The 23,759-nt window shown below is 36.4% G+C and overlaps 4 protein-coding genes across 8 annotated transcripts; 3 read left to right on the top strand and 1 right to left on the bottom strand.

Moving 5' to 3' along the window:
- The first annotated feature begins 612 nt into the window (after nucleotides 1-612).
- Nucleotides 613-6,305, top strand: LOC139773222 (cytoplasmic dynein 2 intermediate chain 1). The gene is made up of 16 exons (XM_071707505.1): nucleotides 613-713; nucleotides 1,411-2,160; nucleotides 2,245-2,364; nucleotides 2,427-2,593; nucleotides 2,797-2,947; nucleotides 3,055-3,186; nucleotides 3,251-3,391; nucleotides 3,466-3,777; nucleotides 3,849-4,021; nucleotides 4,091-4,304; nucleotides 4,391-4,542; nucleotides 4,629-4,768; nucleotides 4,855-4,913; nucleotides 4,981-5,135; nucleotides 5,234-5,366; nucleotides 5,449-6,305. The coding sequence occupies exons 1-16, from the start codon at nucleotides 702-704 to the stop codon at nucleotides 5,569-5,571; spliced, it is 2,934 nt and encodes a 977-aa protein (XP_071563606.1). The 5' UTR covers nucleotides 613-701; the 3' UTR covers nucleotides 5,572-6,305.
- Nucleotides 6,056-16,582, bottom strand: Tsf3 (Transferrin 3). Of its 2 annotated transcripts, XM_071707507.1 has the most exons (16): nucleotides 16,055-16,582; nucleotides 15,187-15,317; nucleotides 14,249-14,351; nucleotides 13,753-13,886; nucleotides 13,291-13,418; nucleotides 13,075-13,219; nucleotides 12,714-12,871; nucleotides 12,281-12,399; nucleotides 12,038-12,189; nucleotides 11,402-11,648; nucleotides 11,168-11,316; nucleotides 10,909-11,076; nucleotides 10,591-10,698; nucleotides 10,392-10,516; nucleotides 10,133-10,288; nucleotides 6,056-7,289 (listed from the first exon to the last, which is right to left on the bottom strand). In XM_071707507.1, exons 2-16 carry the CDS (start codon nucleotides 15,263-15,265, stop codon nucleotides 7,101-7,103), a joined length of 2,160 nt encoding a protein of 719 aa, XP_071563608.1. In that variant the 5' UTR covers nucleotides 15,266-15,317; nucleotides 16,055-16,582; the 3' UTR covers nucleotides 6,056-7,100. The 2 variants fall into 2 exon arrangements, with proteins under 2 accessions (XP_071563608.1, XP_071563607.1); XM_071707506.1 differs by having other exon boundaries at nucleotides 15,187-16,582.
- Nucleotides 7,475-8,840, top strand: LOC139773224 (isoaspartyl peptidase/L-asparaginase). Its single transcript, XM_071707508.1, has 3 exons — nucleotides 7,475-7,747; nucleotides 8,074-8,305; nucleotides 8,398-8,840. Exons 1-3 carry the CDS (start codon nucleotides 7,535-7,537, stop codon nucleotides 8,559-8,561), a joined length of 609 nt encoding a protein of 202 aa, XP_071563609.1. The 5' UTR covers nucleotides 7,475-7,534; the 3' UTR covers nucleotides 8,562-8,840.
- Nucleotides 16,583-19,013: 2,431 nt separating the features above from the next.
- On the top strand, nucleotides 19,014-22,975 carry LOC139773215 (major facilitator superfamily domain-containing protein 6-like). 4 transcript variants are annotated; one of them, XM_071707495.1, is made up of 10 exons: nucleotides 19,014-19,159; nucleotides 19,549-19,777; nucleotides 20,009-20,307; nucleotides 20,569-20,908; nucleotides 21,093-21,283; nucleotides 21,388-21,524; nucleotides 21,620-21,735; nucleotides 21,843-22,088; nucleotides 22,492-22,638; nucleotides 22,725-22,975. In XM_071707495.1, exons 2-10 carry the CDS (start codon nucleotides 19,720-19,722, stop codon nucleotides 22,793-22,795), a joined length of 1,605 nt encoding a protein of 534 aa, XP_071563596.1. In that variant the 5' UTR covers nucleotides 19,014-19,159; nucleotides 19,549-19,719; the 3' UTR covers nucleotides 22,796-22,975. The 4 variants fall into 4 exon arrangements, with proteins under 4 accessions (XP_071563596.1, XP_071563595.1, XP_071563597.1 ...); XM_071707494.1 differs by having other exon boundaries at nucleotides 19,546-19,777; XM_071707496.1 differs by having other exon boundaries at nucleotides 19,014-19,777; nucleotides 20,072-20,307.
- The last annotated feature ends 784 nt before the right edge of the window (nucleotides 22,976-23,759 follow it).

The raw sequence follows: 23,759 nt of genomic DNA, 5'->3' as shown, positions 1-23,759 counted from the left end.
AATCTAATATTTTCGTGTCGAGATTGGCGCGTGGGCTTGACCTGTATGCACGATCGAACGCAGCGCGATGTCGGTGCACGCCCACGCCTCTTGGACGACGAAGTCTCCGATCTCCAGCCATGGCAAAGCAGTAAAAGATACGTAATCGTCATAAATCGGGGAAACAGCTTATTTAATCGTAAAAATTGCAGGAGGACCAAAATTTAGGTTAACGGCGGCGTGATCGTGGAAGAATAGTATTTTGTTTCGTCTCTCATTCATTTTCTATACATCTGCAAATAATGAACAATCTGCAACAATTGAGCTAATGACGAGAAGGGAGAAAAATGAAAGCGCAAAAAGTCGCGAGAGAAGCAAACGAGAGGCCTTGGGTTCTTTTTAGCTGAAATTCTTGCGCAGTTTATCTTTCCTCTTTTTCCTTTCACGTTGGAGAGAAGAAGAGAAAAGATGAACTGCGCAACTATTTTTATGTTTATTCTGTAATTTATCACGTTCGGTAAAAGGGAAATCTTTAAGCGCGCAGCGAGGGAAAACGATCTGCCAGGATAAAATAGAAATCGCCTCTATCGTTCATTGGTATAAAACGTATTCCAGTTGGGGGTTGCAAAAAAATTCGCTCAATTCGTTGCTGTCGCATCAGTTTACATCATGGTTGCCCTAGGATCGTCTGCAACTGTCAACGCCGATCAATTAGCGGCATAATGTCCAATAAAGTGAGTGTCTCGATAATTTTTTACGCGTTAGCTCGATCGCCGTGTCGCGCGTTACATTTTCGATCGCGGAAATGTACTCTCTTCATTCCGTTCTGTCTGTATTAATTAACACGCAAATTTGACATATTTTACAAAGGCTCTACTTCACTCAGGTCAACCTCGAAACTATTGACATTTCTCGCGAAGCTACGTAAAGAACGTTATGATAATGGTGTATAGAGAAAGAGATAGTATTGATTCCCTTTAATTCATTGTCATTATAAAAAAGATCTCTTTATGCGCATCCTTTTATATTAATTATACAAAAGACATGCCTTAATTTAGACATGTTTTATTCATGAGCTTCGATGACGTAAGAAACTGGCTCTAGAAACTCTAAACGTCGTTTGCATTACAATTTGTTTCACCCTCTAAGAAAATGGAAGTAATATAAATACATATAACAATGACCAAAATAAAAATTCTTCTTAAAACATTGCGTTAATCAATTTGATTTATTTTATCACTTTATTATTTTATATTTATTTCAATTTATTTTAGTTAAATATATTAAATGTTTATTGTGAGCGTAAATTATATTTCACGAAACTATATTCTGACAGAGTGTGTTAGAGTATTATTATTTATCTTAACTTAAACTTTGTTAAGTATGTATAAATTTTATATCACATTATTATAATAATTTATTTCTCCTTAGGGAGCAACTAAAAAAATTGGACCTAAAGATGAAGTCAAAACGCGAGTGCGGTCGAAACCGAAAACGTCGTCCAGCAACGAAGGCAATGCAGAAACATCGAAAAAATCAGATTCTAATTTACTGAGGAAGTCTCAAACCGAGCACAGAGGAGACGGAGACAGAGTGTCCAAATTAACACAGAATACTTCAACGAGGACACAATCGACTAGAAGTACTAGCAAGCCGTCCGTCAGTTCTTCTCAAGTTAGGACTGTCAAGCAAGTATCCTCGACGTCGAAATCTAGTCCGCGCAATACTTCGTCCAGTCATTTGATAACGCAGAAGAGTACAACCTCTAAGACGAGATCCGAAAATGCTCTTAAATCGAGCGACGACAGTACGGTCAAAAAGAGAAAGTCCAGAGAGCAAGCGGGATATTCAGAGAAGAGAGGTCAGAGTACGATATACGTGCCAAGATCGACTGCGAGCAAGCTTAATGTTAAATCTAACGAGAAGACTGTACATCGATCGTCGAGGGATAAGGAGAAATCGCAAGCTTCTCCCGCACCCGACCGAACTAAGCCACGAATGTCGTCCAGAGAACGTAGGAAATCCAGAACGCTGAGTCCAAGCGAAGTAAGGATGCTGCACAGCGCCGTAAGGAGACCGAATGTCGTGGAAAAAGTAGAGCAGAAGAAAACGTCGGACAGTCGTTCTCATACGCAAGCGGACTCGAATGAGGCGGACTATGATTATGAAGACGATTTTGAGGTGAGAAAGAAATGAAAGAAAGGAAACTTTAAATAAAGAGACATGCATATGTGTGTGATTATAATACCCTGTGTTGTCTTTCAGGATTACGAGTCAGACTTTCAAGAGTGCACTGACAGCGATACTCCCTCGATCAGCGAAAAATCAGACAGCAGTGGAAATAATTCCCACTTAGAACCTATCGAATTGAAAATCCGAGAGAAGGTATTATTCTATGCTTATTCCACGTGTTGAGACGCATAGTTTTATGAAAACAATTCTTGCAGAGGAGCACGGAACACGCGAAGGTCGAAGAGGAACGTATGCTCGATTCGGGACATTACGATCTCGCAGAAGCGAGAAAACGGGCAGCGCGAGTAGAATCTGCGCTCTTAACGCAATCCAACACACCACCGTTACCCGAATTAAGAGAGCCAGTTGGCAAAACATTTAGGTTTGTGATAACTAAGATCAAATATCAGGACGAATAAATGGAGAGATATTCATTTGCAGATTTATTGTTACTTGTACTTGTTTCTTGTCACATGTGATTGTTACGCTTTTACTTTGCATGCTTTTCTCTAAAAACGTTTCGTTTTAAAAACAATAAAATAAAATACGTGGATAATTTAACGTGTTCACATTTATTTGGAGCAGCGATGACAGACCGGCGGAGAATAAATCTCTGCCATCGTCCACCGATGAGGGTTTCGAGGACAGCCGTTCTGGGGACTTTACCAGATCTCCGCCGCTGTCGCAAGTACCGTTTGTCAATTTTCATAAACCAAAAGAGAATCAACGTGAAGAGGTAATCAATTTTTTAAAGAATGTATTATAATATTTAAATATTATAATATTATAATATTACGTATATTGTTATATATTTAACACCCAAAACGTGTTTGTCTTTCGCAGAAGCCTCGTACCAGAGGTGAAGAATTGTTGGAAATGATAAAGCTGGACTTTATGGAATGGTCGGTATTGGAGTGCAGCCCCATACCTTATGATGAATTTATAAGAAATTACGGGAAATTAAATACGCAACAAGTACGTAACACACTACGGCAAATTGTAGAGTGATCAATTGTTTATTGTACACTACATTTTACAGGTGTTTACCCAAACCGGCGACGACAACATGGACGTTGAGATACAAACGGACGAGGTGCCTTGTAAGAACAAATGGACACAGTTTCCCATAACTTGTAGAAAAAACTTGCGTGACAAGCAAGATATAAACTTATTTAAAATGGTAATAGTTTACGCCGTTGACTGTAGAATAGAATTAAATATAAATATAATTCTGAACTTTCTGAAAATTCGCAGGAACAAATTGGCGTGGGAAATGATTTGGACGAAACGGACGATATAAACTTTTCGTCACGTCCGTCGTACGACGTATTGCGGTTAAACGATTTTCTTAATCGCGCGGGCGCGGTTGTATTGTCGTTGCTGGAAGAAAGAGAACACGGTGGCACCGTTTTTCAAAACGACGTAGACGAATTATCGTTCAGCGATGGTTTCGTGAAGCTCTCTGTAGATACAGTAACGTTCTTAGCTTCCAGACCAGTTAAGATAATACATTATTCGAATGTCTTAAATAAAGTTCTGCTTACTATACACGCTCCAGTGGAAGAGGTACGTAGCTGTTATGCCATTTAATGTGGTTCGAAGTGAATTGTAATTAATTAATTTCTTATATTAAACAGGAGTTAGAAACCATAAGCAAACAAGATTATGTCACCGACTGTTGTATCGGATGCGTGTGGAATATTTCCGAACCTTCGATGCCGAAGAAATTATTCTACTCGCAATGCCCCATTACCGCCTGTTGCTTTCACTTAACGAATTGCAACACGGTGTTCGCCGGACTCGAGGATGGGTATGCGACTTGAGTCTTCAAAGCTTTCGCTGTTCTTGTACTAATCTAAAAATAAAATATTGAACCTAGGTCGCTGAGTCTCTGGGACCTTAAAGAGGACGAGATGTGGCATCAGAAGATTACGGATAAGGCTAACGAGTTAGATTGGGTGATCAGAACGCCTACTTACACGACAACGGCGGAGCTAGATGCGCACACGTCGCAAGTTGTTGCGATACGCGTGCTGTCTAAGATCGAGACTGCCTCTGTTAAAGAAAGGAGCAACAAGTTCGTCCCCATCCAGGTTGCCACTATTACGATATTGACATTGGCCTGTTAAAATTTAGTAATCCTACTAATCCATGCTTATCTTTAAACTGAATTTGATAGATATGTAGTTTAGACGAGGATGGTTGTCTCATAATATGGAGTATTGTGCATAACATGGGTATAAATATCGACGATCTGGGACTCTCTCATTGGGGCGACATAAGACTCATAAAGAATCAGAAAACGTTTCTGACGAGGAAAGACCCAGAAATGTAAATACTTATAATAGATTTGAGATTAATTTTTTTGAAAGGATATATATGGCTGAAATTCCCTTAACTGTTCGATGTTCTTTTAGAATGAACACATTCGTCGATATGCATGTGGACAGTGCAAATACAAATAACATTTATATCGCGACTAACAGTACTGATGTCTTGCATGCTACTTATATTGGTAACAGAACTAACCCATTAACATATAAACCAACCGAGATAAGTGAGTGGAAATAGTCTTATCATCTCGATGTATGCATTAAACGTGCATCACGGTGACGTCAGACTTATTTCAATTAACTATTACAGGTGAATGCGGTACTTCAACTTGCATCGATGTTTGTCCTTTTGGTCAATCCTTTTTCTGGGTAAGACTGTCTTCGCAGCTTACCTTCAAAACCTTATTTTATTCCTATCGATTTTTATGTTTATTAGGTCGGCTGTGACGATGGAACGATTCGACTTCATTACTTAAATGTGGAGAGACCGATCGTACAACTGAAAAGTGAACAGTACACGGACGAGATTAAAGCTTTGCAATGGTCGAAAACGAAACCGTTGACTATATATGCTCTGGATAATGATTCTCGGTAAGAACTTCTCACGGAACGAATAAAATTGCAAATGAATAAACAAGATGTAATTACAAAAAATATCCATATGTAATATAAATTTATAAATTTAACAGAATTCACGTGTGGGATTTGAGTCAGAGTGATATTTGTCCTATATATACATCATCTATGCAAAAATGGGGAAAGATAAGCAGCATGCAGCTGTCTCCTTGCATAATAGATCAAGATATGACAAATCAATACCTGGTAAGTTTAAAAAGCTAAACATGATCTCAGGACTCTCGATGGAGATTTTTATACATTATACATTTTTAAATATATTTTGTAGGCTCTTGGTATGGAATCTGGTAATGTGGAAGTACACAAACTGAAAAAAGATTTCTACTATTCAAAGAAAGAGGAATTTTTACAAGAATTGAACGTATTTTCGCGATACGTTTCGGTATCATAACCGAAAATAGATATGGCATCAGCAAGGAGGGAATCATATAAGCACTAATAGTTTCTCTAGAATTGCTATATCAAGGAATTGAATATAGAAAGATTCACAGGTTTTATACTTCCAATGTATACGTGCACTTGCAATTATTGCAATAGATAAGTGAGATACTAGTCATAGAAAGTAATACTTAAACACAATTTAAAATTTTTAATTGACAAGGTATATACAATTTCAATTATTTCACGTGATCCCGAATTTGTAATTTATAAGATTTGCAAAGCAACGTGTAGTGATAGTCATCTTTGATAACTTTGAATAACATTGAATGTTTCTAATGTGCAATGAAGTGCGATTAAACTGTTATGATTTTATATATTTTACAAGCGCGCCGTATGTATAACGAATGAGACTTTTTCGCACTTATTCGTATCTTTCTATAATATAATATACGTATCACAGTATTCCGTCCAGGGAAAATAAGTACCATTAGATATAGATGAAAATAGTATTCGTAATATTATTTATACGAGTCTCGTACATACATTTACATAGTGTATCGTATAAAACATCATATAAATAAGGACAAATGATAAGATTATACAATCGAAATATACATAGAATTTTATACATAGCCTAGCCGATTTGATATCGCGCTTTTTGATGTAGGTTTATTATTGATGATACAACTGAGATGATATAATTGTATCTTAAAAATAAATGTAGAAAAAAGTTTTCATAAAAAAGCTTTTTTGTTCAATAATTTATTGTTTGACATCATTCTACTCCAATACTCGTTCGTAATTGTTCAACAACTTCAATAATAATTTTGTTTTTGAGATCTATTATTATTAAACAATTGTTTGTGTTTCCCGTCATCGAGCTTAGATAATTTTAAAATTATCTCTACATAATCACTCACAATATGAACAATTATACAAATAAAAGAAATTAGATATCCTATTCAAAGAAATCTAACAAAATTATTGAAGTGTTGAAAGAGGTACATATATATAAATAATATATATGTAATATATAAATAATATGTACGTATATGTATGTATATTACATGTACATATGTATACACATATATTTGTATAATGTATGCATATATATGTATAACATCGTGCATATATACGTATATTATATATGTATATGTATACAAAAATAAAATAATATACAATACATGTGAATATATTTTACAAATATTTTAAAAATTATTTGCGTAAGTTATTATTAATAATAACTTAGACAAATATTTAAAGCATATATCAAAATTGTCAAATATGCTTTTCTTATAAGAATTTTTATATTTATATATCATAATCATTATTGAAGTATCCTTTGATATGTATCATTGAAAATTATATAACTTGATTGTTGTTAATTTTGCAATATCCAAATTTGTTTTTATCGAAAGTGAAACTCTGTCTAAAAGAAAAAAAAACTTATTCTTTTATACAAAATTATTGCATCACCAATAACGAACTGTCTTGTATTACGTTGTACTTTCATAGAGAGCATAGTCTATCCATCCATCGTCAGCAGTTCAATAATCGGTCTAGAATGAAGACTATAATCATGCATAGAAGAAGAGATTTTGGGAAACGAGAAATCCATGCATCAGCAGCACTGCAAGATTCTTGCTTCACGAACTCTTCCACGATTTGGTCGTAATTGCGTCCCTTTAATATCTGTTGACCGTGTAGCTCTAAATAGCGTGTGCCATCCTGCGATAACAAAACTCACATTTATTATCGTATTCAAACGCAATCGTGTCTACACAACGCTTACTATACATTAATATTGCATATCTTCCTGTCGAAAATAAAATAACATCGTCGCGGTTTTTTACACGCAAATGACATATGCGTAAAAAAAAGTACACTTCTGCGCAATCCCAATTAGAGCAAAATTCGCCGGTACTTGCGGGCTGTCGTTCAACAGACGCTTGAGGACATTTTTGCGAAGAAAAATGTTAAGAGGCAACGAAAATCCTGAAAATGCTAAAATAAGTGTCACTAATGTAATGTGCGACTATTGCGCTTGGATTAGTGAGATCTTGGCCAGAATCAGCGCCGAGACGCGGATCAGGAGAAAGAAGAAAAAGCCGGTGGATCCGGTCGTCGTTGTTCACGGAGGTGCCGGGAGAATTCCTCGATATGCACGGAAATTTATGCTCGACGAGGTTAAATTGTTTTTTATTCACATTAAACAATCTGGAAAATCCATTTTACCAGAATGCAAGAAATGTGGCTGCCTAAGACAGTTCATTGCTCTAGTATTATTTGAGTTTTTGAATACTTTGAAATTACATCATATTCAGGAAAGTCAGAAAAAGTTTTCTCATATTTATTCATCAGATTTCTACAAAGATATATTGGCGGGGAAAAATCTGAAATACTTCATTATTATTTTGTCTGAGTTTTTCTGAAAAACGTTCCAATTTTCTACCAGGTAACGATAAAATATCATTCTTTCATGATGAGATTGATGTTTAATAAATGGATGCAGGTGAAAAATGCCGCAGTAGCGGCGTATCGCGACCTAATTAAAGGACGCTGCTCGCTGGACGCGGTCGAGCGTGCGATTTGTCACATGGAGAGTAAGAAGTATTTTAATTGCGGATACGGAGGTTCCTTGGACGCCAACGGGGAGGTTGTGATGGACGCTGCGATAATGACAAATGGTCTTCGCGCGGGTTGCGTGGGTGCCGTTCGCAATATAGCGCATCCCATAACATTAGGTCCATGCCTTTTTCAGTAAAACGCTTCTGTTGCAGAAATTATATATTTATCTGTCTAACGACCTGCTCATAAGCGCTTGATATTCTTGCAGCCAAAATAGTCCTGCAGCAAGCGGGACTTGTGCTGATAGTCGAAGCTGGAGCGCAAAAATTCGCCTTGGAGTCAGGTGTTCCCACTTTGTCACCCGGCCAGTTAATCGTTACGTCCGACTCGAAGACGTCATTGCACGAAGAAGAGATTAACGGTAAAGGATAGAAAACGGGAAAAAAACCGAGCTTTTTTAAAGATTTTAATCGCGATACTGATGAAGAAGCGCAAGATACAGGAAAGACGCAAGAGCTTCTACAAGACGGGGACAAACCATCTGGTAAAAAGGAATGCATACCGGAGTGTGTGATCGAAAGATACGGAGACAAGGAAGAAGGCGCTATCTTCGAGGTCGCTAGATTAGACGAGTTCCTGGAGGTCAAACCTGATTTTATACAGGTTGGATGAGTTCGTCGAATTCGCGATGGCGAATTAATATACGTGAAATATTCCGGCAAAAATATAATAAATACCGAATTTTTTAGGCTTTTTTTAAATTTCAAAGATTTCCTGAATTCAAATCTTAAATATAAACCCGTATATCCAATGTGAAATTTTATACATTGACTTATCTATTCTTATCTATTCTTGTTCGCCTAATATCCATTTCTATCAATGTACCTTAATCTTGGCAACTTACTTTTTATCTTTTTTTAGTTTTACGAATTAAAAACAGATAAACTATAAGTTAAACCGAGATTAAAGTTAATTTACATAGAAATGGACATAAGCCTATAATTTATGGATAAGAGATAAAAAGATAGAAGAGAGTCTTAAGTGTAAAATCCGAATCTCTCGATCTCTTTTTCTCTTTTTCCTTTCTTTATGGACCTAATATATTTTTGCTCTGGATGTTTCACGTAATTAAAGTATTCTTATATTACAACTACCGCACGGACATTTGTGTGCGTAATACTTAAAAAAAAAAATTACATTAGCTCGGCGCGGTCGGAGCAGTGGCGTTTGACCGAAAGAAGCGTCTCGCCAGCGGAACCTCGACGGCCGGGGAACCGGGGAAGCTGCACGGAATCGTGAGCGCGACCGGCACGGCGATCGGTTGCGGTATTTACGTTGATAAGAGCGGTTCCGTATCCGTCTCGGGTTGCGACAAAGCCATATACAAACACGCGCCAGCCCGACGTATCTTACGGCGGCTGCGGCGAAAGGTGACGTCGATCGACAATGCGGTCGCCGAGATATTGAGGGACTTCGAGGAAGAAACCGGAGGAGCATCTCCGCCGGAATCTGACGTGGGCGTGATCGCGTTAACCAGTGAGGGGATACCGTCAGTGTCCTTCAAGGGCGCGCATTTTCCATGGGCGTATTGCGACAAGGGCTACGTGTATTACGGATGCACGAGGAATGAGAAGTTCTCGGAGAAGATCGATGTCCTCGAACGACCGTCAGACTGCATGTGCGAAGATTCCAATTAGGCGAAATGCCGCGATTCACCGAAGAACTGCTGTCGACCAGAGCTGCGACGAACTCAACTGACAATATCTTTGACATATCTTTTACGCTCCAATTTATTTCTATTTTTAATACCCGAAGCATATAATATAACTTTTCTTCTTTCTTTCTATTATATTCACGCAGAGCAAACTTTAACAAATAAATTTCGACCAACTCTATCGATTTTTCTTACGACGATGTCTGCACTTTGACTTTATCTCGCTGGATTGCCTAGATTGAGCTACATAAATTTGTTTTTGTGATAAAATGCTCTGTATTCAACTTACGGGAAAGATAACACCGTGATTATCTTCGTACGGCCCATATAACAAGAACGTGGGTGCCTGTCCGTTGAACTTCCTTCCAAATATCTTGTCCATTTCGAGCAGCATCGTATAGATTTCCTGACGTCTCAGATCCGTGATATTCTCGTGCGCTATTATCTGCCAAGGCAAGAAAGTCCACGTTACGTACAATTCATATTTGCACATCTAAGCTAATCATTAGCTAAATCACTAAACTTTTCTGAAAAGAAAAGATTTATACCGAGCCGAGAGGTGTCCAAGCGAGCAAATATGGGACTCTTTTTATAGCTTCCGCCAAGGTCGGGCCTAATACTCTGTACTTAGGCAAGCGGTTTATACTATCAATCTTCTCGTAATAAAAATCACCTGCGACATCAGAAGGTAATTAGGTAGTAATATGATACGGAGAAGATACAGTTAGATCAATCGGCGCAACTCACCAGCTTCCGTTTTGTTTTCTATGATCTTCAGATTGACGAAGGCAACGTCGACGATATCGGAAGCCAGGTAGTTAAAGGCACTTAAATCGTCGCCCGCATGTGCCGCAACTGCGAAAAGATCGCAGATTTAATTACTCGTTTTCCTCGCGATTGTATCGCGTTTTATATTTGTATATTTCTTCTGCGCATTGTTCCTATAGCAAGTAAAAATTTAAACGATCTACTACATATACGTTTTGCATCGTGTATCTTTATAATTACAGCTCATTTAATCGCCCGCGCACTTAATCGCGACTGTATGTGTCCTCCGCGTCTTACCTTCCTTGCATAACGAGTGTAAATTAGCCGGGAGGTCGTTGTGATTATCTTTGCTGTTCCAACCGAGGACACAGCTATCTCGGAAGAATTTCGAAATGGCCTGCGCGTCCGAGCAGTCCCAGTCTTCGTCAGATTCGTTCCTCATTAGCGTGACAAAAGCGTTCCAACCTGGGATCAAGTGATCGCAACGGCGAAATGGATTAAAAATGATTCTACTGAAACTGCGAAATACGAAATTATATCTTTTATATAATCGCACCGACGCTTCTGTAGCCCGTGAAGGCCGCCCTGGCACCTTTGAGATCCTTCATAACTCTGAATCTGGAATTCCTCTTGACAACCGCCGCGATCCTGTTCAATTCTTGCCGGCTGCTCGCCATCGCGTGGATAATAGGCTTCAAACCCATCCTGCGAGAGAGAAACGATTTGAGAAATGTCTCCGAGAAAATGTTCTCAACTGTTATTCGCCGCGTTTGATCTGCTCTTCGCTTACATTCTGTCCTCGAGAAGCTCTTCGGGCCGCGCCAAGAAGATGTCCATCTTTCCCTTCCGTACAGCCTCCACGCATGCCTCTCTGCTATCTTCCTGGAGGCAAGAGATCAACGGCTCCACGCCGTAGATGATGGAAGCGTCTCTTAGCCAGCTGCACTTACGCTTCTCGAGATTGGATACCAGACACCAACGTACGTCTCTTGACGGCTGACATCCCATTCGAACGTTGGCGCTCAGGAAGTTTGGATCTTCAACCAGAACATTCACGTTAATTGTTAGGACATGAGACGTTATCTATCACATCATTGTTCTAAATACTTCTAGATGCTTTCTTTGTAGAAAACTTTTCTCTATCGATTCCACTGAACTTTATCAAATTATATAATTAACAACCGTTAAATTAATAATTAGATTAACAAATTGCATATATTAAAATGTTCATATAGTTCAAGAAACTGTATTTAAAAAATTACATCTTTGTTATGATAGACGTTATCCAGTGGGAGAGAGCTCGTGAAATTGACAATTACTATGATCGTTCAGTGATGATTAGTAAAAAGCATATTTTTAACAGATCACTTGTTAGTGCCTTATTGCGAGAAGTCAAAGATAAATAGCCGTGCTGTATATACATTACATCGATGTAAGTAATCGTCGGGCGTTTGCAGATCCCTCACGTCAGTCGAGGTGATGTAATAGTTCTCCATCAGCTGCAAGACGTTCGATTCCCAATTGTACGTCCTGTTCATCATCGAGTTCATCATGCGGGCGATATTCTCGGCATGCGTTCTAGCGAAAAGAAAAAATTTTTCAATCTTTCAATTTTACACAATCCGGTATTATGAGGTGACTTCACGGAGGAGCGGCGCAAAGCGCTTACGGTCTTGCTACGACAACCGGCCACGGTTTCGATATCCACACGCAGGGTTTATCGTCGAGCGATCTCGTGGTGCCGTCCGGGCATAGAAACTTGTAATCTTGTGTGTCGATCATCTGAGCCTGTATCAACATCGGTAGACGTTAGTACCGCGAGTCGCGTCGCAATCCGTTTTAATTATAGTCTTTTAAATCGATTTATGTCCATTTCTACCAGTGCTATTAATTTTTTTTTCGGTTCAACTTACTTTTTCTACCTTTTCTAGTTTTAAGAATTAGGAAAAGATAAAAAATAAGTTAAACTGATTGTGAGATTAAAGTTAATCCGCATCGATAGAAGTGGACATTAGAACGAGAATGGTTCTTCCTGAGTTCTTCGTTCGAATTGCCTTAAAGATATCGTGATGAAATTGACCGTAGGTTGACTTGTCAATTACCTTGAAGTGTACGCGGGCGTCGCCTAATCTGACCCAGGCGACGTCGCCCATGCCATCGGTGAGACACAACAGGGCACCTTCCCGTCCGTAGTACTTATCGGTGTTGTAACAACTGGCCGGTTTCTCGCAAGCGGCGCAGAGATTCCTATACTTCGATTCTGCAAACGACAATAAAAATTTCTGATTTCCAGCACGACGGCGCTTATTCGACGCTGTACGAAGAAATGGAGAGTTTCATGCATTATACATGCCGTATAAATCGCGATTATAAATAAATCATGAAATATACACGTATATATATATACACGCATCTATACGATGCAATGTTAACACTCGCATATGCTTGCAATTGAATACATACTCAATTGATAATCAAATACTGTGTCTGCCGACCACGGGCCAGCGATGCAAGCCGTTTCGAAGAAGTTGGACAGAGCGTGTATTCTGTCCTCGAACAGCGTCATGTTCGCGTTGCACTCTTTTCTAATTATCAGATTCTCGAAGTACTGAAAAACGAGAGATCGAGGGATAAGGATGATTCTAACGAGCACACTGATACAAAAAAAAGCTCACCAACCGTCGAGAAAATTGTAGTCCAATCGTCGATGGTGTCTAATCCGGGATGACACAATCGCTTGCCTTTAACATCCCATATGCGTCGCACATTTTTGTGCGCTATGGCCACTACTTCAAAACGATAATCATCTGGAAAAAAAACGTCTCATTTGAAATAAACATAACTTTAATAGACTTTTTAGCATCAAATCGATTAATTTTTACTAAAAAAATTCGAAATTAGTAGTAATTTGCACAATAATTATTAGTTTCGAGTAGTAATTGCGTAATAATTAATTTCCAAGTGAGCAGAGAGGATATATATTCCTTAATTAATTAATTATTATGATTCGAATTCGAGAGAATATATATTCCTTGATTAATTAATTAATTATAATTCAAATTCGTTCAGAAATTAATCGAAATTTAATTCGGCAAAGGTGAGACATTTTATGTGTTCCTCGCTTTTATTTTAATGAATTACCGTCTGGGAAGAGTCTTAATTCATTCGTGACTAGTACATTGTATAGTTTGTAGTTTCTTATCGCTACGAGTTCTTCTGGCTCCAGCACAGTGATATCGACATCACCACTGGTTACTCGACGTAAACAGCCAAATCTATAAATCAGAGAGAGAATTACTTTCTTATAACAAATATATTCTTCAATATATTTGCATTCGGAAAAATTGATCGATTGGCAAGTTTCGCGACCGAATCGGTCTCCCTGAAAAAGCCATATCTCCATCGAATTCTTCAAAAACAAAGAACTGGTTTTTAAATAACTCATGTTATATAACACATTATTATTATGTACTGTTATGAAGTATAATTTTTTAGCTTATTTGAAAAACGATCGTTCTCTAGAAAGAAAGGACAGAGGTGTGACTTTTTCGAGGGGAAAAAAACTAAACTTATAAGCATTAAATTGAAAGAAACGTCCATCATTAGAAAAATTCTATTATGTTTGCGTCATACTTGCCTATCAGTTTCTATGACACATTCTATCGGACTCGTCGCGAGTTTCGGGCAGAGTGAAAGAATTCTTTGCGCAGTATGTACACTGTCGACCAAGCACAGTGTCCCTAAAACATCACAATTTGTGTGATTTTTGGCACACTGACAATTTGGCACACGGTTTTCATGGAACGGTTTTCTAATATGGATGAGAAATATTTCACTGATACTTTTAAGTATACGTATTTTAGGGGAACGGGAGGTAGCCCCGGACATTATTGAAATTCAAGTATACCGCGTATCTATGGCCATTGTTTAAACATTCTGCATATGCCGAGATACGCAGAAGGGTATATTAGAATGTTTAAACAATGGCCATGGATACGTGGTATACTTAAATTTCAATTGTTCGGGGCTACTCCCCGTTCCGCTATGTTAATTACGTATTATTTATCTGTCTCACACGCTCGAAAATAAATCAGTCAAACTTCATGAAAAATAACAATTTATTAATGTATTCTGTACAATTTATTACTGTGTTCTTAATTATAACGATATTGGCTAAAATTATAATTTTATTGATATAGAAGAACTATTTGCAATTCTACGAAACCGTTTTCGGGGGAAAAGATTCGGCAAGAAGCGTGCAAAAATGATTATAACCGCAAAATACACACATGCACTTACGCAAGCACGCATATACGTATCTTACAATTTCCCGACTTGTGTGTTGCAATTAATTATACAGTTTGCGGTTTAACCGAGAAACAGAGGACCATCTTTTTCTCCGATGACACAAACTTTTTTATCATATAATTTCAATATTCACTTATTGTCAACGGATCATTTTACTTGAACGGTTATATCTCGAAAAAATTATATTATTCGCTCTGCATATCTTAAAGAGCTCGTTGTGGTAATAGAATAATTTCATAGCATTATCGCGATTCTCGTCTTACTTACACTTGTTAGCAGCACTGACGTATTCGTAGCTATCTACGAGAGCTATGATGAGAGAGAAAACGAGCCAACGAAGATCCATGATTGACTTTCGCTCCACTTCGCGATCCCTCAGAATAGAACCCTCCTTTTAACTGAATTTCCCGAAAAGAGATTTTCCGTCATCGCACTCGCATGATTTGTTTAACGCGGTCACTGTTATCGCACGAAGAACAACCGGCACGGAAATCGCGCTACACGATACAGCAAGTAGCTATCGCGTCGAGCTATATTTTGTTGAATCAACACGCGTGATCTTAGCCGTCTGTATTCTAAACGTCACGTGTAATTTACAGTAAATAATTAAATACAGTGAAACCGCTTAATTTAACGAGAAGTCGTCGCTTTATTTTCAGAATTGAGAAACCTTTTACAGCACGTTAATGAAGTACATTTAGGAAGGACGTTCGAAATAACAATAACGTTTATATATCTATAGATATATAATACATCCACACGATAGCTATCATAGGCGAGATAAATACGTTTCTCAAACGATTTCAAAAGGATATATTTTTCTTCATTGTATAAAAGCCGAACTAATTATCGAGAAATTTATTGTTATGCAAAAGAGTACGGATTTTTCACCACTTTATAATTTTCGCGAGACGATTAGGATCGACAATGCGATCTCTCGCGTCGTTCGGAGCACGCGTCGTGGCGCCGAAAATGCCGAAATGTGGTCGGTGGAACCGTGGAAGCGCGCACTTTCGCTCTCCGACCTTGAAAACTTTTTGCCGACGCGACTCGCGAGGAATGCCTTTTTGTAGAACCGGAATGCCGGACCGCTCGCATCACTGAATCTCACACGTAATCCGCCGAAGCTATTTACCGTCATTAAAGATCAGTCACATCGGTCTGAAGCTTCGAAATATATTCTTCGATCAATTCCGTCGCTTGAATATCGCTTCAAAAATTCTCAAATGTAAACCACTTAATTCGCGAAAGGGGTGGGGGTGGCTCGCTTCTTCCGCTACTCCGATCCCGAGGAAAACGTCAATACGACCCGAAGACTCGACCTCCGATCTCTCAGCTCTCCCATCGCGTGTCTTCAGTAGTCTTCACACCGAGACGATATGCCTCCTCTTCGCGGCACGTCCTCTTGTTTATTCGCGGCGCTCCGTGGGCAGGCGAACGCGAGAGATGAGACGCGCGTTCCCCACTTTTGAGTGTATACACTATACACCCGTGAGAAGACCGCGAGAACTCGCGGTTGAAAATACCATCTGACACGCGATCGCGAGTACAAAACAGCCGCACTGAACATGAAAGCCCGCGGATGAGAACGATGACGGTCGACCGAAGTTCCCGACTGCCCGGCGACATGTATCACGCGCAGCTGATGATACCCGAAGCCGATTCGACGGAAAGTCCAAGTATGCGGGGAGCTGGAATCATCAAATCTGGTGGGAGAGAAAACGAGAGAAAGAGAGAGAGAGACAGAAAAAGAGAGAAAGAGATTAAAGACACAATGAGGGACTTCTGCGTAATACGCGCGCGCGATGCGTGTTGCGTGTTGCGATACGAAAGCGACGCCGGATCAGAAGGCGAGAGAGAGAGGGAGAGAGAGAGAGAGAGAGAAATATAGAATTGCTTGCGGTTGTAACAAGGGAAACACACATTCCGATGAGCTCTAAAGCCCGTAACAGACTACGAATTGAGATTGTATTGAAACCTGACCAATCAATGCAAAGTTCACTAAACTTGAGATCAGTTTTCTCTATACTAATTAATTCAATTTCAATCCAATCTCAATCCCAATCCGCGGTCTGACACGGGTTTTATGGAATTAGAAATGTTGCCGAAGTATTTTCCAAGTCGCGTTAAAATCGCATTTTCGAAAAGTTACCGGACGATTATCTTCCGTTTTCAGCTTCTTGTAACGTCTGTTCTTCAGACATACGCGTTATTCCAGACGTTTTCTAGGAAGAAACTCAATTAGCTTCAATTAGCGATCGGAACTACGAGCGCGTGCAGCACGTTTCTCATTATCGCGTTGTTAAAGAACACATAAAACTAGATTTACAGGTATTAGATGGTAATAAATTGATTTATCATTACCTATATATATATATGATTAACTTCAAATGCTCGCTATATCTCAAATGTAAGAGAAAGATCTGACGTCATAGAGAACTTCTCGCGAAAGAGTCGCTTATTAGTGGCTTCGCGATCAATTCGTTTATGGCTGACGAGAAGTATAATTTATTTGCCTTTATCTTCTCCCGCGTATCTTTTAACTGGATAATTTACTTTAACGTTCGATCGGAACGTATATATATATATTCACGTACACGTGCAAGTGAGTCATAATTATTCATTAGTAATACAATCATGATTTGTTCTCATCGCTCTTATTTTTCTCTTTCCTATTAATGCGGCAATTGTTATTAACGTAAATTAGACGCGAATATTATGAAATCGCTGCGTGCAATAAGGATTGACAGGATTATAACACTGATAGGCGGAGCAGTGGCAACATGGTTATACGCGGATGAGTCACAATTAGAGCTGTGCAGCGAGATAAGATTTTATCTCCGCGGCGTTCAAATTTGTTATCTGCGCACAGAAGCGCTTTATTTGCAGAGATTCATGCGTCGCGTCGTAGCGATCACCCGAGAAGAGCTGAAATTTACTAATACGATACTTACGCAAAAATATAATAATATGTAATATAATAATATATTATTATGCATCGTCTTGAAATTACTTATAAAAGAAAGTTGCACGAAATACACACTGGGGGTCGAAAGACCCCTATCTCATTTTAAGTGTTAATTATTGCCAAATCAACAAACAATTGATTAATTCGGCAATCGCTATACGTATTGAAGATACTTCAAACTTTTTTTACAAGGCGATTCCCCCTATTTATGTATTCTGCCAATGGTAGAGTTTCAAACTTTATCTAGGGTTTTGGAGACCTCAATGTGTGTATACCTTGGGTTAATGTTATTATATTTCTTCAACTGATATTGCGATACACAAAACACACCATTCTGTCGTCTACTTCTATTATATTTCATGTCTAACAGAAGCATTGCAATCTTCGTAATTATGGTAAGATTTATTTCCTACTTTACACGATTTATTACAATCCCGCGCAAGACTCTTGACTTGTGTAAAAAAATCGTAATCTATGTGTAATTTTCTAGCATTATCGCATTCTTAGCGGAAGTTACCGCAAATACACGCTGCGATAGCTGAAAAAATACATAGATATAATGTACACATGGATAATCTAAACCAAAATTTAGTCTTGATTTTCATTAGACTTTTATTTTCTATAATTATTTGATAATTACATAAGCAAAATATCGCAAAAGTTAAGCTAACATGAATCATTTAATATTTGCCAATATATCACGTATCAATTCCTAAGATGGAAAGTTTTATATGCGTCGTCGGAAAATTATTTTTAAATTTACAAGAACATAATAATTATAACATATTTAATTTCTGTAGATAATAAAAAGAATATGCATAATGTTTTATGCAATGAATGAAAATGATATGTGCATATTGCTGAAACATTTTACATAGGCTCATATGTATATTGTAACTATATAAATTTTCTAATTTATGTAGAAAAAAATATTTTATTTAACAATTGAAATTATTGACGTCAAAGAATTTATTAAGCTTCTAAGTGCATTGAAATTATAATTTCTTATTATTTATGTCACCTGTCTGATAATATGCAACGATTATCAATCTTGATATATTTAGATCAGAAAATAATTTTGAAAATAATCGTTCCAATGCATAGCGTACAACAGTACAAAGTGCGCTAACTATCGCAGTTGCATTCGTTTTGTCAAGTGTGTATCAATGGGATCTAAATAACTTATACCAGTACTTTATATTAGTTTGCAGTTCGAAAAATATAAATAAAATAAACATTAAGATGTTCACAGCGTTCCATATTTTAGATAAAGTATATTTATTTGGTTTAGTTGTCTCTTATCTTCTCAGCTTTTCTCTTCGTCCGACTAAACTGTATAATGTACATTTTAGGGATAGCATGCGTTTCTAATATATCACTATTACATAATGTAGTTACAGATATTTCGTATGTTACTATTTTTAAATAATTCTATTGGGTCTTAAATTATTAATTTACCGTAAAGTGTCAATTGTGTTAATACGTTAGTAAGCAAACTGCCCGCAGAATGACAGCAGATTTGCTGAAATAATGCAACAGACCCGATAATATCTATATCCATAATGTTAAACTTATGTCGGAGAACTCCTGTTGGCGGGAAAAATAGCAGATTCTGCAGTTTCAATTTCTGCAGTCAATTTACCATTATATTCTGTTAGCAGATTCTATTATATTCCTATTGATATCCTATTGAGAGATAATTTATAGTAGGCAGTTTCAAAATCTGTTCTCGACAAATCTTGGATTTCTATATATGTAAGAGTGTATTGTAGCGAGACAAAAAACTTACAAGAGAAGCTATCACTATCTGTTTTTTCTAACAAATACAAATCATGAAGATCAATTATAAGCATCTGTGTATAAAAGGGCACTATTTCTTTTTCGTGGCGAGTAAGTATAATCATTAAATATATACGACGACATCCTTTGTCTTACACGCAGATTATAAAATTTTAAATTTAAAGTAGAATTTGAAACAAAAATATTACTTTCACATTTAATATGAAAATCGGTACCACGACTATATAAATGTGTTAATTACGAAATACATGTTACTACAATGTAATGTATTTTAATACATTATATTATCCTATTTAATAATAAAACAATCTATTATTATAGGTATTGGTGTTTCTTTTCCATATATTCCAGTTTATCTAAAGCAAATTGGTGTTTCGCCATTAGTTATAGGTACCATTGCCACATTTTCTTCAATACTGCATCTGATAACGAAACCAGTATGTGGCTTTATCATAGACTATTCGCAATGGAGAAAATTCATCTTTATAGTATTGGTCGCGCTATCAAGTTGCTCTTATGTTTCGATATTCTTTTTACCGTCATTGCCGGGCCCAATGTTGCTGGATCAGCATTTTCAAAATATTTCTTATGCATCTCTATCGACTTGCGATATGGAAAATGTAAGTTTCCATTTTCTCGATTTGTGAATTTCCTTGATAAAACGTTAATAGTGAAACGTCTATAATATTATTTTATAAAATATTAATTTATATAAATTTAGAATATAAATAATTTATTGTATAATTTTATTGTGTTTATAATATATATTTTGAATACTTATAATTTAAAACTTTCTAAAACAACGTATAATTTGAATAAAAAATTTTGCTAAATATTCCAAAAGTATAAAACAACACTTTGTAATTTAACTTTTATTCAAGCATGCATTAGCGATTGCATCGTGTAATGGTACGAAAGACACTACGTGTCGCTGGATATGTAACGATATGAATTCTTCCATGGGATTGTCTTTTTACCCAGACCGACAGAGAGCAATTATCTCACCAGATACTGCATGCTTATTAAATGTCAATGAGACGTCATTGAACCAAAAAAATGTGACAAATAATTATAATTGCAACGTTACTTGTGATAATTTCGAAGATCAGTGTGTGTATACATCTAGCACCTTTTGGAGTTTTGTCTTTTTGTGGTCTTTTGCCGAGACTATTTTCATTACTTGCTTGAGCATAAGCGATGCAATGTGTTTTCATATACTAGGTGTGTAACTTTATAATCATAAATTTTAGAGTTAATTCCCGACGTATAAAACTTTAGCCATAAATTATTGATAAATTAGCTATAAAAAGTAAATTATTATAATAAATAGTTCTATAGTTTTTTTTATATAATAATATTATGTAAAGTGGAATTACTATTTCTAAAATAAAGTTTGCCTTCCTAGGACAAGGTAAACAGTCAAAATTTGGCAAACAGCGACTATGGGCCACGATGGGTTACGGTATTGCAGCATGTTTATCTGGATATATGATGGACTTATGGTCGCAAAACGGAATTTATAAAAATTACACCCCAATGCTTATTCTCGCGCTCGTATTTATTTGTGTCAATTTGATCTGCTGTATAAAATTGGAGGTGAGATTGCGTTTTATGCATTACAAATTCAAAAATAAACTAAAGTAATAATAGCACATAGTTTTGTTTTTATGTTCTCATGTTATTACAAATTTTTGTTAAAGATGCCACTTGAAAAAGGATCGACAACCATATTAAAGGATGTGTTTATACTTTTAAAATCTAAATCTATTGTTATATTTTTGTGTTTTGTTGCATTTGCCGGTATTCTTCGTGCCATCAAGCGTAACTATTTGTTTTGGTAAACTTTTACCTCTATCGGAGCGGCAATATATGTGTATTAGTTTATAAAAGAAATTGAAATAAAATTAGTTATCAATGTAACTTGACTTACAGGTATTTAGAAGATCTCGCTATTGCGACTGGTTATATGAACAGAATTAAATTGATAGAAGGATTAATCATAATAGCGGAGACTTTCGGTGGCGAAATTACATTTCTTTTTTTTTCTGGTAATATATTAGTAACTTTTTATTACAATTTGTAACTAAATAATAACTAAAACTATACCTAAAATCATTTTTTCTAAAAAGATATTATATTGCATTATTCTGTTTAGGCAAAATAATAAAGAAGCTTGGATATAGTTACACTTTTATATTCTGTTTTGTATGCTCCTCACTTCGGCTGGCATTAGTATCTCTATCTCCAACGCCATGGTGGATAGTGCCGATAGAATTAATCCTGCAAGGCCCATCGTATGCCCTTTGCTTAGCAACAATAGTAGCATACACGAACGTAGTAACACCACCCGGTGCTTCAGCTACTCTTCAAGCACTTGTTCAAGGCATATATGACAGTTTCGGTAAAATTTTCTTGGTTGCATTCATCGAGAACTACTCTATTTAAAAAAACTTTACATTTACATATAATTCATATAAGTAATATGTATACAGGGTTTCTATAAAGTCTGTTTTCATCTCTATATTTCGCAAACGGCTCAAAATAATGAAAAACCGCGAAATACGTGTTTGATCATTTCGAGGGGCTACTCTTTTATAATTTACTTTTTTTAAGAAAGTTCTTTTAAGAAAATAACTTAAAAGAGTAGCCCCTCGTAATGATCGAACACGTATTTCGCGGTTTTTTTTTATTATTTTGAGCCATTTGCGAAATATTGGGGTGACAAAAGACTTTATAAAAACCCTGTACATGTATTTTTGTGCTCAAATAATTGTTATCGCTCTGAAATGTTACATTATTTCTAGGAATGTCGGTTGGCAGTTTGATAGGTGGTATCTTGTATAAGACATTTGGCGGTACAATAACTATGAGAATATTTTCAGTATGTGCAGCACTTTCTGCATTAACATATTTTATTCTTTATATTTCATACATAAAGCATAAAACACCAGGTAACGAACAAAATAATTTTAATAGCCAAATTGTGACAATTTTTTTCAGAATATTGTCAAAGAGCAGCAGATTTCTTTTGTTGTAGATTCGCGCAACAATGTTAAATGGGAAACACCGGATGATGCACATAGACACTGTGTAGTAGCAGAAACATGACATAAATCTTCTTACTCTTCTTTATATAATAAGAGAAATTATAATACGATATTTTTATGCGATAAATTGCCATAATTAGTAATGTTTCTACATAATACAATTTTGCTATAAATATTATACAAGATAGATTTATAGAAAAATTGTAATTAAATTACTATATTAAATTACTGTTAAATGTAATTTATTTCGACCTTTTCATGGCGAATTTTGATCACTTTTCCACGGGTTTGGACGAATAAAAATGCTATAAGATAAGAATACAATTATATTCAGCGATTCAAAAAAATACATGTATAATTTACGTTACATTACACTTTTTAAACCAAAATTGGCCCATTTTACCCATCGTCCTTTATTCTCGATTCTTATTATAATTTTTTTTTAATTATTTGATAATTTTATGAGCAAAATATCGCAAAAGTTAAGCTGACATAAACGAATCATTTAATATTTGCCAATTTATCACGTATCAAGTCCTAAGATGGAAAGTTTTATATTCGTCGTTGGAAAATTCTTTTTAAATTTACAAGAACATAATAATTATAACATATTTAATTTTTGTAGATAATAAAAAGAATATGCATAATGTTTTATGCAATAAATGAAAATGATATGTGCATATTGCTGAAACATTTTACATAGGCTCATATGTATATTGTAACTATAAGTTTTCTAATTTATGTAGAAAAAAATGTTTTATTTAACAATTGAAATTATTGACGTCAAAGAATTCATTAAGCTTATAAGTGCATTGAAATTATAATTTCTTATTATTTACGTCGCCTGTCTGATAATATGCAACGATTATATTATCACTCTTGATATATTTAGATCAGAAAATAATTTTGAAAATAATCGTTCCAATGCATAGCGTATAGCGGTACAAAGTGCGCTAACTATCGCAGTTGCATTCGTTTTGTCAAGTGTGTATCAACGGGATCTAAATAACTTATACCTGTACTTT

The sequence above is a fragment of the Temnothorax nylanderi genome, unplaced genomic scaffold (assembly GCF_030848795.1).
Source record: "Temnothorax nylanderi isolate EJ_2023f unplaced genomic scaffold, tnyl_v1.0 TNYL_tig0059_pilon, whole genome shotgun sequence".
Classification (NCBI taxonomy): Eukaryota; Metazoa; Arthropoda; class Insecta; order Hymenoptera; family Formicidae; genus Temnothorax; species Temnothorax nylanderi.
The sequence above is the reverse complement of the archived record's forward strand: the minus strand, read 5'-3'. Positions and strand labels throughout refer to the sequence as shown.